Raw genomic sequence first — 15,159 nt, forward strand, 5'->3', positions numbered from 1 at the left:
ATTGCAATAATACTCTATCTAGGGTACTACCGTTTTTACTTCTAAGAAATTGTAAGCTTATGAACATCCTAAACAATGAGAAAGAACAACAGGGTAGGTGTAAATATGAAAAGTTCAATGTAACTCCATATAAAACATCAATAAGTTGGCCATTCAGTTAAACTGATAATCATCTACATGTGCATTGCCGTTTTGTTCTGCCTTGTGAAAAATCCTTGCCCTTTAAAGGCTGCACCATACCGTGTTTCCCTGAAAATAAGACCTAGCCGGGCAGTCAGCTCTAATGCGTCTTTTGGAGCAAAACTTAATATAAGACCCAGTCTTATTTTACTATAATGTAAGACCGGGTCTTATATAATGTAATACAAGACCGGGTCTTATATTAAGTTTTGATCCAAAAGACGCATTAGACCTGACTGTCCGGCTAGGTCTTATTTTCAGGGAAACATGGTAGTAGAAAATGAACCATTGTGTTACACTTTGGAAAAGTAACACAAACTCAGCACTTCTCTTCTTTATCCTGGCTAGAAAACTTCCATTTTAGATAGAAAATATTTGAACAAAAATCTGATCCATAGCCATGTTACTGTTAAGGTTAAGTAACACAGAGAGATGATCACAGATGAGCTTGAGCATTGGATAAAACAAACTTTGTATTCATTTGAGAATTTTTTCCTATACGAAATGAAATAAGTGAGTTAAATAACTGAAGGTAGTAGTCCTCCAAGATGTGTCCTTTTTATGGTGCCAAGCTGCTAACCCAGAGCCTTACTCACTTAAGAATTTTAAAAGAACCCCCAAATACTACCTCCCTCAGTACCAAAGGCAAAATCCACAGCAAAGAAAAACTGTATCCTTATAAGCAAGAACTTTTCGATGTTAGTAAACATCTTAATATAGAGTGGCTGGACTTATCTATTATGCTTAGATTCTACAAATGTATTTAGTGGGGAGAACAACTGGCAGGTTGTTTCAGGGCTAGAGTGAATGTTGGTGTTTAATGTTGATGTTTTATTATGCCACTTTTGTGTTAGGTCAAGTGAACACTTTCCTAATGAAAATGCAATTTTAGTTTGAGACAGGCGTAATCTATGGCGTTGGGAGTTAGGCTTATTTTCCAGCTCATCTCTTGTTTACAGCTGCATTATCATTAACAGATTATATACACATCCCTGAGCTTCTGTCTTATCTGTAAAATGAGGGGAGGAAGTGATAGCTCAGACATTTTGGGATTGTTATGGTAAACTGGTTAGTACTTAGCAAGATGGCTTCAGGATAATAGGTATTAAGAATTACTTAATACTCTATTACATATGTTAATTTTAATCAAAACTGGTAAGTTATTTAAAGGAAGCCATTGTTCAAAAGAAACATAGAAATCTGTGCTAATTTTTTAGTGCTGTACCTTTTTCTTATAGAGCAAACTAATTTGAGAGCACATAAATAGAGACCCAGACTTGAAAATTAGGTTTGCATGTGGGGCTGTATATCCTTGCTGCTTAGTGGTCATTAAAATATATATTAGCTTTGAAAACTTAGTTACTGATTTAGCTACATTTTTCATTTACAAAACGTTTGGCTCTGAAGGTAATAAAGAATACAGGGATATTTGTTTTGGAGGTGTCTTTTTCCTTTTTGGAAAATGAGGTACGGGGCATGTAGCAACTAGACTGTTGGTGACTAGCTGGTGGGAGTAACCTAATAAGATGAGAAAAGAAAAAGATAACCTAAGGATTTAAGTCTTTGAAAAGAGGTGCTCTTAACCTTTTCACTGTGTTAATTGATTTCAAGTTTGTTCTCCAAAATGTGTCAAAAATACACAGAAAATGCAGTATTTATATTTTTAACTAAATACAGTTAAGGTGCTACATTTTATTAAAATAAATGATCACTTTAAAGTATAAAAATTTCCTATTATTCATTCTTGAAAAACACAAAAATATAGAAAAATGTACATCTGCTTTCCTAAACTTCCCTTCTGGAACACTGAGCTTGTGGAATAAAGTTGAATGCCATAGTCAGTGGCATGGAAAATACCATTCGACTATAGACGAACATTGCAGCGAAAATATTAAACCCATTTACTGTCATGTAGATGAACTGGCTATTAATAGGTAGACAGTAGGTTGACTGTAATAGGAATAAGAAGGAGAGAATGGATGCAGAGGTATACACATGTATTTTAGTATTTCAAGCTGATGGCTTCTATTTCCTAGATGTGATTTTTTTTTTTTTAAATCTTCCTTGAGGCTTTATTGACCACATTTCCACTTAAAAAAAAAAAAATCCTTTTTAAATACAAGTTATTGAATTCTTTCTGTCCATTCTCTTCATTGTCTTTCTGTAAGTCAAATACTAGAGCCAGTCTCTAGTAGCTATCTTCCACTCCCCCCCACCCCCATACCTCTTCCCCACACCTTCACCACCACCACTAATTTTTGGAAACATTTGTTACCTCAGGCTGCTTCCTTATTCTCTCTTTGGAACCAAAACAAGATGAGAACCTCCAACCCCAGCCAAATAGACATTTAATTTTGTAGAACAGGTTATGTACCATAACTTTTTGGGTAGTAAACATAAACCATGCAATGAACATGTGAGTAAACTGCTCAGGTATATGCTCAGGTTATGAAACATGCTTCAGGGACTTACTGGCCGTTATTCTGAAGACAGTTCTTCAGTTATTGTCCCGAGGCCTCGTCTTTGTGTGAAATTTTCTGAGCTTGGGGTTCCTTGTCAAAAACTACTGCTACTTTTGTAGTGGAAAAGAGTAGAACCTCTTTTGTGTGCATTTTGGATTGTGGTTTTTCTACTCTTATTTGTCATTCTGATCCCATCTGCTTCCTATCTTATAGGAATTCCTAAAAAAATTTCTGATCTGCCTAGATGGTATACTTTGGTTATTGTTACTGCTATGGATTTATTCATTAAGTATCTTTTCAGTCATTTCAGATGAATTTAAAGCAGCAGGAAAAAAGGCTTTGTAAAACTATTTTGTTCTAAATCCTTTCTGGTTGGTAATGTGTATAAAGAGTTTAAAAATTTTTCTGTCACTTGATTTGGTCATTTGACTTCTAGGAATTTATCCTTAAAAAAGTACCGTATTTTGCTGTGTATAATGCTCACTTTTTTGCCCAAATTTGTGAGGGAAAAATAAGGATGTGCATGTGTAGTACCAATTCGATATCTACATAAATGTTTTAAATTTTTTAATCTATACTTATGAGTTAAAAGTGTAACTCTAGGAATCAATAATGATATCTCTATGCAAAATAATACCCTGAAATACAATAACTGGTTTTGTTGAACTTAAGACGAACTTGAAACAAAAGTAATTTCAGCCAACAATTCAACAAAATGAAGAGCAACGTATTGTTGTCCCACAGAGTGACTCTGACTTGATAAGATAGGTGGTTCTGATCCCTTTATTACCATAGCGTGAACAGTGCGACATTTCTTTTCATACACTTAAGGTGGGAGCTAGCAATCTAGCTGATGTTTTTACAAAAATTTTTGGAAAATTAAAAGGAAAGATTTTTTTCCCTCTGAAAGTTTGGGCTAGAAATGTGGGTGTGCATTGTACATGGGAGCACGTTATACAATGCAAAATACGGTAATTGCTTAGAGGATTTGGGGGAAATGGAAGCTCAAATGCACGTGGCCTTCTGCAAGTTGGATTCCTCTGGAGGGAGTTCAGCATACAGGATGTTTAGCAAGGAGTGCCTTTTTAGGTTGAACACCTGTGGAAGGTCGGGGATGGAACCAGGATTGGACAGAGGGAGACGTTAAGTTGTGACAGCCTTGGTGTACTCCAGGGGGTGCCCTGAAGCTAGAAAAGCCCTTTAGAGCTATCCCAAGTTGGGCCAAGATGACTAGGCCTTTATACTCCATCCCTTCGATACTGGGCGGGGGCTGTCCTGGGAAGGAGTATGACTTTGGGCAAGTAGTCTCTTCAGCTAAGGCAGCTCACGGCTAGAGGCTGTCTGCATGTAGGACTCCCAGCAGTCTTTCCTTGAAGTGGGAAGTGAATGGTTCTTCACAGTGGCTACCATACTTCCTTTCCACTCCTAACCCATTAACCTCATCTGAACCAAACAGCTGATGGAGCTGTTAGACTGCCTTAAGTCCTGAAGATGGTACAGTGATTTCTTGGGTTGGAGAACAACCTGAGAGACAGAACCCTGGGCTGAACAAGCATATATATTCTTGTGAACATATGTGATGGATCTTACAAGTAGTGTAACAGAATTACATGTAAATAGCTAAATATGTGTGGCAAGTTATAGGAGAAGATAGTCACTAAGTTAGTTGCTTAGAAAATCACGTGGGAAATTACCACAAAGTACATAGCAAACGTATAAAAAGTTAGAAATCCTGAGGTAAGAGACTAGGGGGATGGATAGTAAGGATTCCAGAAATAAAAAAAAATTAGTTGAAGGAGATATAATAATTAATTACTCCTGATATTAGTATGAAAACCTTGAAACTTTTAAAAATAGTTTCTTCATGGTTTGTGGTGAGCTAGAATGTTTCCCTGAAATCCGGCCAATGATAGATTTTCCTTCCTTTCCTCCTTCAAATAATTGTTCATTTGTTGTATTGTCTGTCACTTTTGGGCAAAATCAGTTTTGGTTGTTTTAGTTCCTCAGCAGTTACAAATGGCTAGGGCAAGTTATGTACCAGAGTTGTTAATGTGGAGAAGTCTTAAATCAGAGTTGGCGCGCTTTCTTTGTCGTATTCTCTTTTGTCATTCTTGGGTGGAATGACAGTACTCCATTTTAGGATATATATAGTATAAGAACATAAAGCACATGTTTTTAAATAATTTTGAATTTGGCTTCTCCAAAAATTACCCTCCCCCTTTTTTTTGATTCTTCAATGGTTCATTTCTTTATTATTGTGGCTGTTGGAACCAACGGTTGTGATTCTTTTAAGAATCTGCTCTTTGTTTAAAAATCTCCTTTCAGATAGTCATTGGGAATTAGTTTACATAGTACATATGTTTGCTATACAATGCAAATTTACTTTGTGTTGAAATAGTAAAATAAAATGAAATAAAAATCCAGAATATTGACATATACTAGCATATAATATCCACAGAATGTCTGTTTTATATCTCTGAAAGCCGATACAGTTAAGGTGATCGTTTCATGTGTTTTCATTTCATTCACAATCACTGTATGCCATTTCTCCATATAACTTCATTTAAATGTATTTCATGTTTTAAAAAAAAAATATCTAGTGCCTCCACTCCCTCCCGTTGCAATTTGGGAATCACTGAATTTGTTCAATCTACTCATGGTCTGGAATTAGAAAATGTAATTGAGAAATACCCAAGGAAGCACAATAGTGACCATGACCCAGGTTGTTAGAAACCAATATACATGTCCAAGCAACAAGCAAGTTATAGTAGCTTCAAGAACTAGAGAGCTGATGGCAGAACACACTGAAGGAACACAAAGAAGACACCTACTCATTGTCTCTTGTAGTAAGCCAAATGTGAGATACAAAGACGTTGAGCATGTTATTTTAATAATAACAAAGAAGTAGAGATTTCAGTAGATGCGCTAGTTGGGCTTGAAGACCTCAGTGAAGATGCTGATATAGGAGTAAAAGAATTGTTTGCTTGTTTGCTTTTCCAAATTCCTGTCTGCTTGTCTCTGTAATCTTAAGTCTTTTTAAACCTGTGGAGAGACAGGCACATAGAAACAAACGTCTGTTGTGGTGGATACTGTCCAGAGGGTTTTTCAGATGCTAATATGTATTACTATATATTGCTACATATCAGAAGAGATGTGTTTTAGGCATCCATAGATTTGGGAAGGCAGAAAGGTAGCTAGAGAGCTAGGCACATCAATCATTTATATACACTGAAATAGTTAATATAAGCTCTCTGAGGTGTCATTTATCCCAGGGCATAAATATAACTTTTCAGTTCAGCCTCAGAAAAACAAAGCAAAACAAAGAAATCTATTGACCTAATACCCGTAGGCAACCACAAACTGTTCTGGCCTAAAAATGACACACTACAACTGACTTATTTGTCCTTTCCTTTCCTTCCATACCCACAGATTCACCCACTAGCAGGTAACCTGATGCCTATAGTGTTACACATTGGGCTAGGGATGAAAAGAGAAATGCTGAGTTGTGCCTGTAGTTACTACATGATCTAATATAGGCGTATGGGTTGAATTTTAAATCTTTTCCTTCATTGCATTTATATTGCATCTAACTCTGAAGTAGAGTCCCTTTTTCTGGCAAGGCTATCACCCTTAGCTTACAGTGTTGTTTCTTTTCATCCTTGTGCTGTCTGTATGGACTTGTCATCAGGCATGCCTTCGTTCACTTGTTTTCACAATCTTAACTCCAGAGCCGTAATATTTCCAAGCATGTTGAAATCTCTATCACCTACTAAATCGTTATCCCTCTTTAGTCCCTTACTCTGTTTCTCTAGATCTCTCTTTATTTAATTCCAGACGAGTTATAATATGGCTTTGGATTTCTCTTTTTATTCTTTAATTATGCCTTATGCTGTTACTGGAAAACTTTTTAGGGTGTTTGTGATTTGTAAGGAAATAATTTAGATTAAATGGGTTGATGTCACAGTCTTTTAGGATGTGGTGAAGTCAAATTAGAACCCAGGTTTGCCTAAAGCTTCTTTATATTTTTCCTGCTATATCTTGTCGCCTTCCTCTTGGATCTTACTTGAAATGTTAACCACCCTAATTTTAACACAAGAAATGCACTTATTTTAACAATTACACAAATAATGCGTTCATTGTTTAAAAGAAAGCTTTAGGATACATATAACCATAAGAGGTAAGTAAAGACCCTGCGACCAACAGCTATGTGTTTGTTCACATCTGTATTTCTACTGCATCTAGCTTGGTGCCAGTGCTTTAATACTTAAGAAATTGTGAATCCATTAATGACCCATTAGTATTTTATCATCTAGAGGAAAATCTTTTTAAAAAACATTGATATAAATCTAGAGACTTATATTACATTTTCAGTATTTAAAAATTGAATTAAACTCTGCATCTTTCTTTAACCCAGTGTATCGTGTTAATCTTTCCATCTGAGAAACACAGGTTGTAATATTTCAGTTTTACTGAATAGCATTCTGTCATACAGCTAGAACAATTCTCTATTGGATGCATAGACTGTTTTTACTATTACCATAATCACTATATTGTCTATTGGAAAACAAAACTCAAATTATGGAAAACTGATTTGAAGCTTGGGATGGATTTTTTATTGATTGTATTAAAGGAAGCATCACACACGAAATAGTTCCTTTGCCCTTTGAGGTGGTTGAGCTCTTACTCATTTTTTGGAAGTAAGATCTCTTGTGAGAACAAATAATACATTGTATTGTGGAATAGTCTTGGAAAATCTTAATCCTTTTGTCAGATTTGGTCTCTGAGGAAGGTCAAGTGATTCAAGAGGTAACCTAGGTTCTGTTCAGGTGCAGGTCCGAGATCTGACCATGGTTTTACACCCTTGAACTCCGATATATTTGACATATATTACTATGTTTGACTGAATATGAGGCCCCCGGATTTCTAAATTGTTGGTCTTAAATATCACTGTCTGCTGGGAGGTGGGTTTGGTGGGAAGGTTGTTACAATATTTCTTTTAATGTTTAATGTTTCTTGTATTAATTGATTTTGAAATGGGATATAATTGTGACTCATACTCTTTTTTTCTCTCAGCATTATCTGCATACCAGAGGTACTACAGTTTACAGTCTGACTACTGGAAGGTTAGTGCACATTTGCATGCCTATTTCCTGTTTGCTTTTTGGGCAAGTTGCTGTTAGTTATACTCTAATGAATTTTGGTCTGTGTATTTTGTTAATTAAAAATATTACTTCTAGGGAACAGGGATTAGAAAAGGAAAAATAAGTGTTCTTTGTGCAATCTTGTATTAATCACCTTGTATTTTACTAAAAGAATTAGATTACTCTGACACAATCTGTTAGCCAAAGATGATCCTAAGTGTGAGAATTTGAAAGCAAGCAAGACCAAGGGGCAACAAAATTTCTTTGATTTTCTTAAATTGGTATCTAGGAATAAAAGAAAGCTGAAGATGGATGTATCAAGCTGTAAAGGGAAGGCTTAATGGGAAACTTGTAATGGAAATCTTTCCTGTTACAGTCTGTCTATAATTGAAGCTCTGAGGACAGCTGAACCTGACCATTTTTAAAATGACCTACCTAAATGAAGAACTGTACATGGCAATGAATCAGCTATTTTCTTAGTTTAAACAGTGCATAAAGTTACCTGGGCAGGTTACTCTTTTATACCATGTACTTTTATATATACGTTTATTGACCAGTGGGGCTTCCGTATCTGAATTGCCACTTTTTAGATGGATTTTTCTGTTGCCTAGTTTATCTTTCTTTTGATTTGTTAAAATTTTAACATATTTTGGTAAGTTTTTCTAATGTATTGAAAATGTCTTCTTTTGTCTGTGGCTTATCTTTTTTTCAGAAAGTTTATTGCAGTATAATTTACACACCAAAAATTCAGCTGTTTTAACTACACAATTCAGTGACTTTTAGTAAATTTTTAGAGTTGTACTATCATAACCCGTCTTATTTTAGGACATGTCCATCTCCCCATAATGAAACCTCATGCCCAACCGCTGGCAAATACTAATTCACTTTCTGTCGGTATGTATTTGTATTTTCAGGGTAGTTCATATAAATGGAATTATATAACATGTGGTCTTTCGTGACTGGCTTTTTTCACCTAGCGTATGTTTTAGAAGTTGATCCATTTTGTAGCATGTATTAATACTTTATTCCTTTTTACTGTGTAATAATACTCCATTGTATGGATATATCACAGTTTATTTATCCATTCATCCGTTGATGGGCGTTTTAGTTTCCATTTTTTGGCTATTGTGAATAATGCTACTATGAACATTTGTGCACATGTTTTTGTGTGGACATATGATAATATTTTTCTTTCTCTTGGGTAGATAACCAGGAATGTAATTGTTGGGTTATAGAGTAAATTTATGTGTTGTTCCTCATCTTTGGGGGAAAACACTGAGTTTTCATCATTGAATACGATATTAGCTGTAAGGTTTCTGTAGCTTTAGATTGAAGAATTTCCCTTCTGTTACTAGATTTACTTGGAGGGTTGTTTGTTTTTTTTTTTCCCTAATCATTTATAATGAATAGGTATGGCATTTGTTAAATTATTATTCTTCATCTACTGAGAGCCTATGGATTTTTTAAGTTTATTATATGGTTAATTACAGTGCTTGATTTTTCAGATATTCCTTGGGTAAGCCCCTTTTAGTCACTTATGTTGTTGGCTTCAACGTAGTAGTGTTTTGTTAAGCATTGTTGCACCTTTGTTCATGAGTGATGTTACTCTGTAGTGTTCTTCAGATTAACTTTGTCTGATTTTTTCATCAGGGTAATTTTGGCCTCATAAAATGAGCTGGGAACTGCTCTTTGCTCTGATGTGTGTGTAGGGTTGCTATTATTTCTTCCTTAAATGTTGAATAGAATTTACCAGTAAAGTCATGTCTGGGTCTAGCTAGAGTTTTCTTTGTGGAGAGGTTTTTAACTACAAATTCAATTCCGTTGTACCGGGTGTGACAATTAAGTTTGCGAACTTGTTGCAAAGATTTTGCAAACCTTTTTTGATATCAGAGGGATTATTCCTTTTGAATTTGTATCAACTGGACAGTTAACCAAGTTTACTGTTTGGAAGTGCTGAAAAGGCTGTGTGGAAAAGTTAGATGACCTGAACTTTTCGCCAACAATTCATGGCTCTTGCATCACCACAATGCACCAGCTCTCACGGCACTGTCTGTGAGGGAGTTTTTAGCCAGTAAACAAATAACTGTATTGGAACACCCTCTCTACTCACCTGATCTGGTCCCCAGTGACTTCTTTCTTTACCCGAAGATAAAGGAAATATTGAAAGGAAGACGTTTTGATGACATTCAGGACATCAATGGTAATATGACAACAGCTCTGATGGCCGTTCCAGAAAAAGAGTTCCAAAATTGCTTTGAAGGGTGGACTAGGCTCTGGCATCAGTGCATAGCTTCCCAAGGGGAGTACTTTGAAGGTGACCGTAGTGATAGCCAGCAGTGAGGTATGTAGCACTTTTTCTAGGATGAGTTTGTGAACTTAATTGTCCGACCTGTTCAGGGTTTGTTATTTCTTGAATCAGTTCTGTTTTGTTCTTTCAAGGAGTTTGTCTTTATTATGTAATTGTTAGTTTACGGTTTTTTCTATTAAAATCTTATTTTCCTTTTAATAACTAGAATCTAAGTGAAGTGTATACCCTCTTTCATTCCTGATACTGGTCATTTGGTCTTCTCTTTTTTCTTAATCACTCTGGCTAGAGGTTTATTAACTTCATTAACCTTTGCAAAGAATCAGATTTTTTCCCCCATGGATGTTGTTTGTTTGTTCCTTCAATATTGTTTTATATTTCATCGATTTCCTATTTCATCGATTCCCGATTGTCTTTATTATTTGCTTCTGCTTAGTTTGTGTATAATTTTCTAGTTTCCTAAGGGAAGCTTAGATTATTGATTTTCTATCTTTTTTTCTAATATAATTATTTGAAACTATATATTTCTCTTAGTATTGCTTTCGTTGTAGTCTACAAATTTTTATATTTTGTATTTTCATTATTCATTTCAAAATGTTTTCTACTTTAACTTGTGCTTTCTCTGACACCTTGGAGATCTGTAATATATTTAGCTTCCTATAGTTTGATCATAATATTTCGGTTATTTTAAATATCTCATAGTTAATGATTTCTAATTTTTATTTATACAGCATACGCTGTATGATTTCATTCTTTTGAAATGTATTGAAACTTCTTTATTGGTTCAACACTTGAACACAAACCCATGACTTGCATTTGTGGGTTGTATTGTGCTATAATAACAATTAAGTAAAAGTGGTGGGTTTTTCAAATCTCTGTGTTTTATGATTGTTTTTGTCTTTGTCATTTAATTATGCGAGTTAATTATCTCTTCCTATAATCATGGAATTGTTTTTTAGTTTTGGTATTTTTTTCTTTACTATATTTTGAAGCTCTCTTATTCGGTACATGCACATTTATGATTGCTATTTTTACCTGATGAATTGGCCCCCCTTTATTACTATGAAGTATTTTTTACCTCTGGTAATTCTTTTTGTCTTGACATGTGTTTTATCTGGTATTAATACAACCATGCCATCCTTCTTAGGCTTGTTATTTACGTGCTATCCTTTTTCTTTCAACCTATTGTTATCTTTTTATAAGTCTTCAGATTTTGTAGATAGCTTATAAATGGGTCTTGCTTTTTACCCAGTCTGAAAATCTCTGCTTTTTACTTGCATTGTTGTAAACTATTACATTACTTGTAACTATTTACAGTTAATATAATCATTCATATGGTTGGGTTTGCATCTTTCATTTGACTTTCTTCCTTTATGTTTGTCCCCTTCATTTCTTGGTCTTATTTTTCTCCTTACCTGACCCCTCTCTTTTGATATTTGAATCTATTTTACAATTCACTTTACTTTTCCTATTGGCCTTTTCAGCTGTTCTTTGATTTTTTGTTCAGTGGTGGTTCTAGGGATTCTAGTATACACCTTTAATTTTTCACCGTCAAGTCTGTTAATATTGTGCCAATTCACATAAAATATAAAAAGTTTGCAACCATATAGGTCTGTATCTTACCCACCCATGTCCTTTATATGATACCGAAGGAGGAATGTGTCTCTTGTGAGTCCCCAACTGATGTAGGGGGCTTTGGAGTGAGTGAGGGCTGGGATCATGTCTCGTGAGACTGCAGAATGGAAACACGGACCCAGGATAGGCAAAGAGTTTTTAAAAGAGGATAGTTTATTGAAAGCAAAGGGTCAGAGCTCCTGAGTGGGAGGGGGTCTTGAATGGGGGTGTCCAGTGACTGAGGCAAAAGCTCTTACTTTTATAACTTCCCCTTGCCTGCTTAGGGAAGGGGAGCTGGGGCTTTTTAATACCTTTTAATGAAATTTGTCTACCAGGTTTTGTTCTGCTTGCCCATCCTGAAGGAATTAGCAAAATAACCCACTTTTATCTATCAGATCTGCTTTGTTTGTTAGGCCAAAAGGAATTTTAAGATTAACCTCGAGGCCTTGTTTCATTTTGTCCTGGAGCAAAGGAGTGATTTCAAAACCTAGAGTTTCAGGATATGGCTGTCTTTTGTTTATTCCACCAGGGACCTCCCTGTCTACCTAAGGACATGCTAACTAACCTGTTTCAATACTTGTTATATGTATTAGATCTACATTATTAACTCCAAGATGTTATTTTGCTTTGGACAGGCCTGTATATTGCAGTGTAATAGTAATTGTTTATATTTACCCATTTCCTTACCATTTCTGATGCTCTTCATTACTTTCTGTAATCGTTTCCATGTACTATCATTTTCTTTTAGGCCAAAGAACTTTATCTAGCATTTCTTATAGTAAAAGTCTGGTGGGGATGAATCTCTTTTACCTGAAAATATTTTTTTGACTTCATTTTTAAGGGTATTTTTTCCGGATAGAGAATTATGGGTATGCTAAGACAGAGGGATTGTAATGGTCTCACTAAATTTTTTATTTTGACATTTGGTTCTCCAGTATAATTTGATTTAACGAATGTAATTTAGCTTGGGACTTTTTGAAAGCTTTTTTTTCTTTTTGCCTCTTAATGATTCTGCTTCCTATACATTTACTATGCAGACCAGTTTTAATGTTTCTATTTACTTGGTCCCAGTGCTGGCCCTGTGACTTGAGAGAGGTTTTGCATCTGTATAGGATCCATTCCGGGCTCCAACTTAAATCTACATAACGTATGCAAAGGTTGTGATAAACAGATTAACTGTACCTTCCCCCACCCCAACAGACAAAGTCAATAGAAAATTCCACTACTGGCCTAAGCAATTTACATCCTCGTTAGAAAATATAAAACTTGAGACCAAACAAAGACGCGACGTGGTACGTTTCCAGCAGGTTCTGTCCATCGGACTCTTCTCTTACTTTAATAAACCTTCTATATTTCTGCCTAACTAGTGAATTCCTCCACGACCCTCAAGCGAGCAGCTACAACAGAGTTCACTTGCCTTATTTTTTTTAAGTGAAGTTCTCTCTTTTTGCCCCTCCAGATTTTCTGATGACAAATTAGCTCTAAATTGAACTACTGTTCTGTATACAATGTATTGCTTGCTCCTTTCAAGAGTTTCTTTTTATCTTACCTTTAGCTTCCTATAGTTTGATCATGATATATGTCTACGTGGTTGTCTTCATATTTATCCCATTTGAGCATCTTGAACCTGCAATAAATTTGGGGAATTTTTGTCATTATTTCCTCAAAGTAATTTTTGTGTTCATTCTCTGTTCTCTCCTTCTGGGGATCCAATTCCACGTAAGTTAGATAATTTGTTTTTATATAAATGTCCTTGAGGGGCTTTTTGTTTTTTCTTTTTCTCGTCAGTCTTTACATTGAATAATTTGCTTGTCTGTTTTGAAATTCATTTTCTCTTTCCTTTATCATCTTAATTTAGTTATTCAGTCCATTGAATTTTATTTTAGATACTATATTTTTCAGTTTTTGCTTTTCCATTGGGTTCTTTTTTATTATTTCTCTGTTGAGGTTTCCTGTCTTTTTAATATTCATGAGCACTTTTTGTTTTATTTAGTTGCTGATAATTAAAATAGCCACTGTAAAATCCTTGTCTGTCATTTCTAGGATCTTTGTCATTCTGGGTTTGATTTCAATTTTTCTTTTTTCTATAGAATGTGTTCTATTTTCCAGGATCTATGTATGTTGTGTAATTTTGTGTTGGGTACTGGATATTATGAAAATTATGCTAACTCTTGATTCTGTTATTTTTTTCTAGTGAGTGTTTTTTTTCCTCTTTATCTCAGGCAGTTATCTTTGTTGGCTTTGAACTGCAAACTCCGTTTTCTTGGGTGGCAGCTTAAGTATCAGTTTAGATCTTTTGTCTTTAACTTAGTTGTTTTGAGGCTAACTTGCATAGAGGAGTCAGCCAGACATGTGGAGAGACAGAATGTAGGGTTTCCCTCTCTGGCTCTTTCCCTTCTCGGATTTCCCTTGATTCAGTGGGATTTGATTTCTTATAGTTTCAGTCTTCTGCTTTTCAGAATCTTCAGAACGACTTGATTTTTCTACCAGTAACCCACTGTCATGCGTACTATGCCTGGCATCAAGTTAATAGTTGTGAAAATGGGAATTCACTCCATACAACTTTTCTTCTCCAAGTTTGGCCTTCTTTATAAGTTTCCTATTGCTGCTTTAACAAATTACCACACATTTAGTGGGTAAAACAACACATATTTAATTATCTCAGAGTTTTGGAAGCCAGAGTCCAAAATGAGTCTTATGGTGTTAAAATCAAGTTGTCTCAATAGGGCTGATTCCATTTGGAGGCTCAATTGAGGAATCGGTTTTCTTGTCTGTTCAGCTTCTAAAGCCTGCCTATATTCCTTTGGATCATGGCCCCATGTCACATTACCTTTTGTCCCCACATTGCATTCTTTGACCTTTGACTTTCTTGCCTCCCTCTTATTAAGGATACTTGTGATTGCTTCTGGCCTACCTGGATAATCCAGGATAACACTCTCATCTCATGATCCTTAATTTAATCACAACTACAAAGTGTCTTTTGCTGTGTCAGATAAATATTCTCAGTTTTAGGGGTTAGTATATGGACATCTTCAGGGCCATTATTCAGATTACCATATCGTCCCACCAGAATCTGCCTATTTCTGTTTACTACCCCCAACCCCAATTAAACAATTGACAATATTATCTTCAGGTATAGAGCACCATAGTTGGATATTTATATAACTCACAAAGTGATTCCCCTGATAAATGTATCTACCTGGCATCATACATAGTACAGTATTATAGATTATATTCTTGTAAAGACTTCTGTCAATTCAAGTCAGGGTTTTTATACCCAAAGTGTTTTGGTGGCTGATTTGTGATAAACTTTAAAATTCAGAAGTCAATTAGGGATCATTGATTTGTAATATGTAATGAAATCTGTCTCTGTTTAACATTTGAAAATTAAATGTTTATTATGTAATTAAAAGTTTTCTTGAGAGACCATACTTTTTCTTACCTAGTTTAGTATAAA

At 35.2% G+C, this 15,159-nt stretch overlaps 1 protein-coding gene across 12 annotated transcripts in view; it reads left to right on the forward strand.

Moving 5' to 3' along the window:
* Window positions 1-15,159, forward strand: part of KDM6A (lysine demethylase 6A) — a 198,304-nt gene that overhangs the window by 62,691 nt on the left and 120,454 nt on the right. For 10 of the 12 annotated variants that reach the window (XR_012493466.2, XM_019717929.3, XM_019717926.3 and 7 more), the window contains exon 4: window positions 7,716-7,765. The exons of the other annotated variants lie outside the window; for them this stretch is intronic. Coding sequence is in view for 9 of the 10 variants with exons in the window: in XM_019717929.3 (XP_019573488.3) it covers window positions 7,716-7,765 (50 nt within the window). In the remaining variant the exon portion in view is untranslated. The remainder of the gene's footprint in view (window positions 1-7,715; window positions 7,766-15,159) is intronic. 12 annotated transcript variants of the gene reach the window in all.

This window comes from Rhinolophus sinicus, chromosome 18 (genome assembly GCF_057876585.1).
Source record: "Rhinolophus sinicus isolate RSI-liver-muscle chromosome 18, RSI-T2T, whole genome shotgun sequence".
NCBI classification, from domain to species: Eukaryota; Metazoa; Chordata; class Mammalia; order Chiroptera; family Rhinolophidae; genus Rhinolophus; species Rhinolophus sinicus.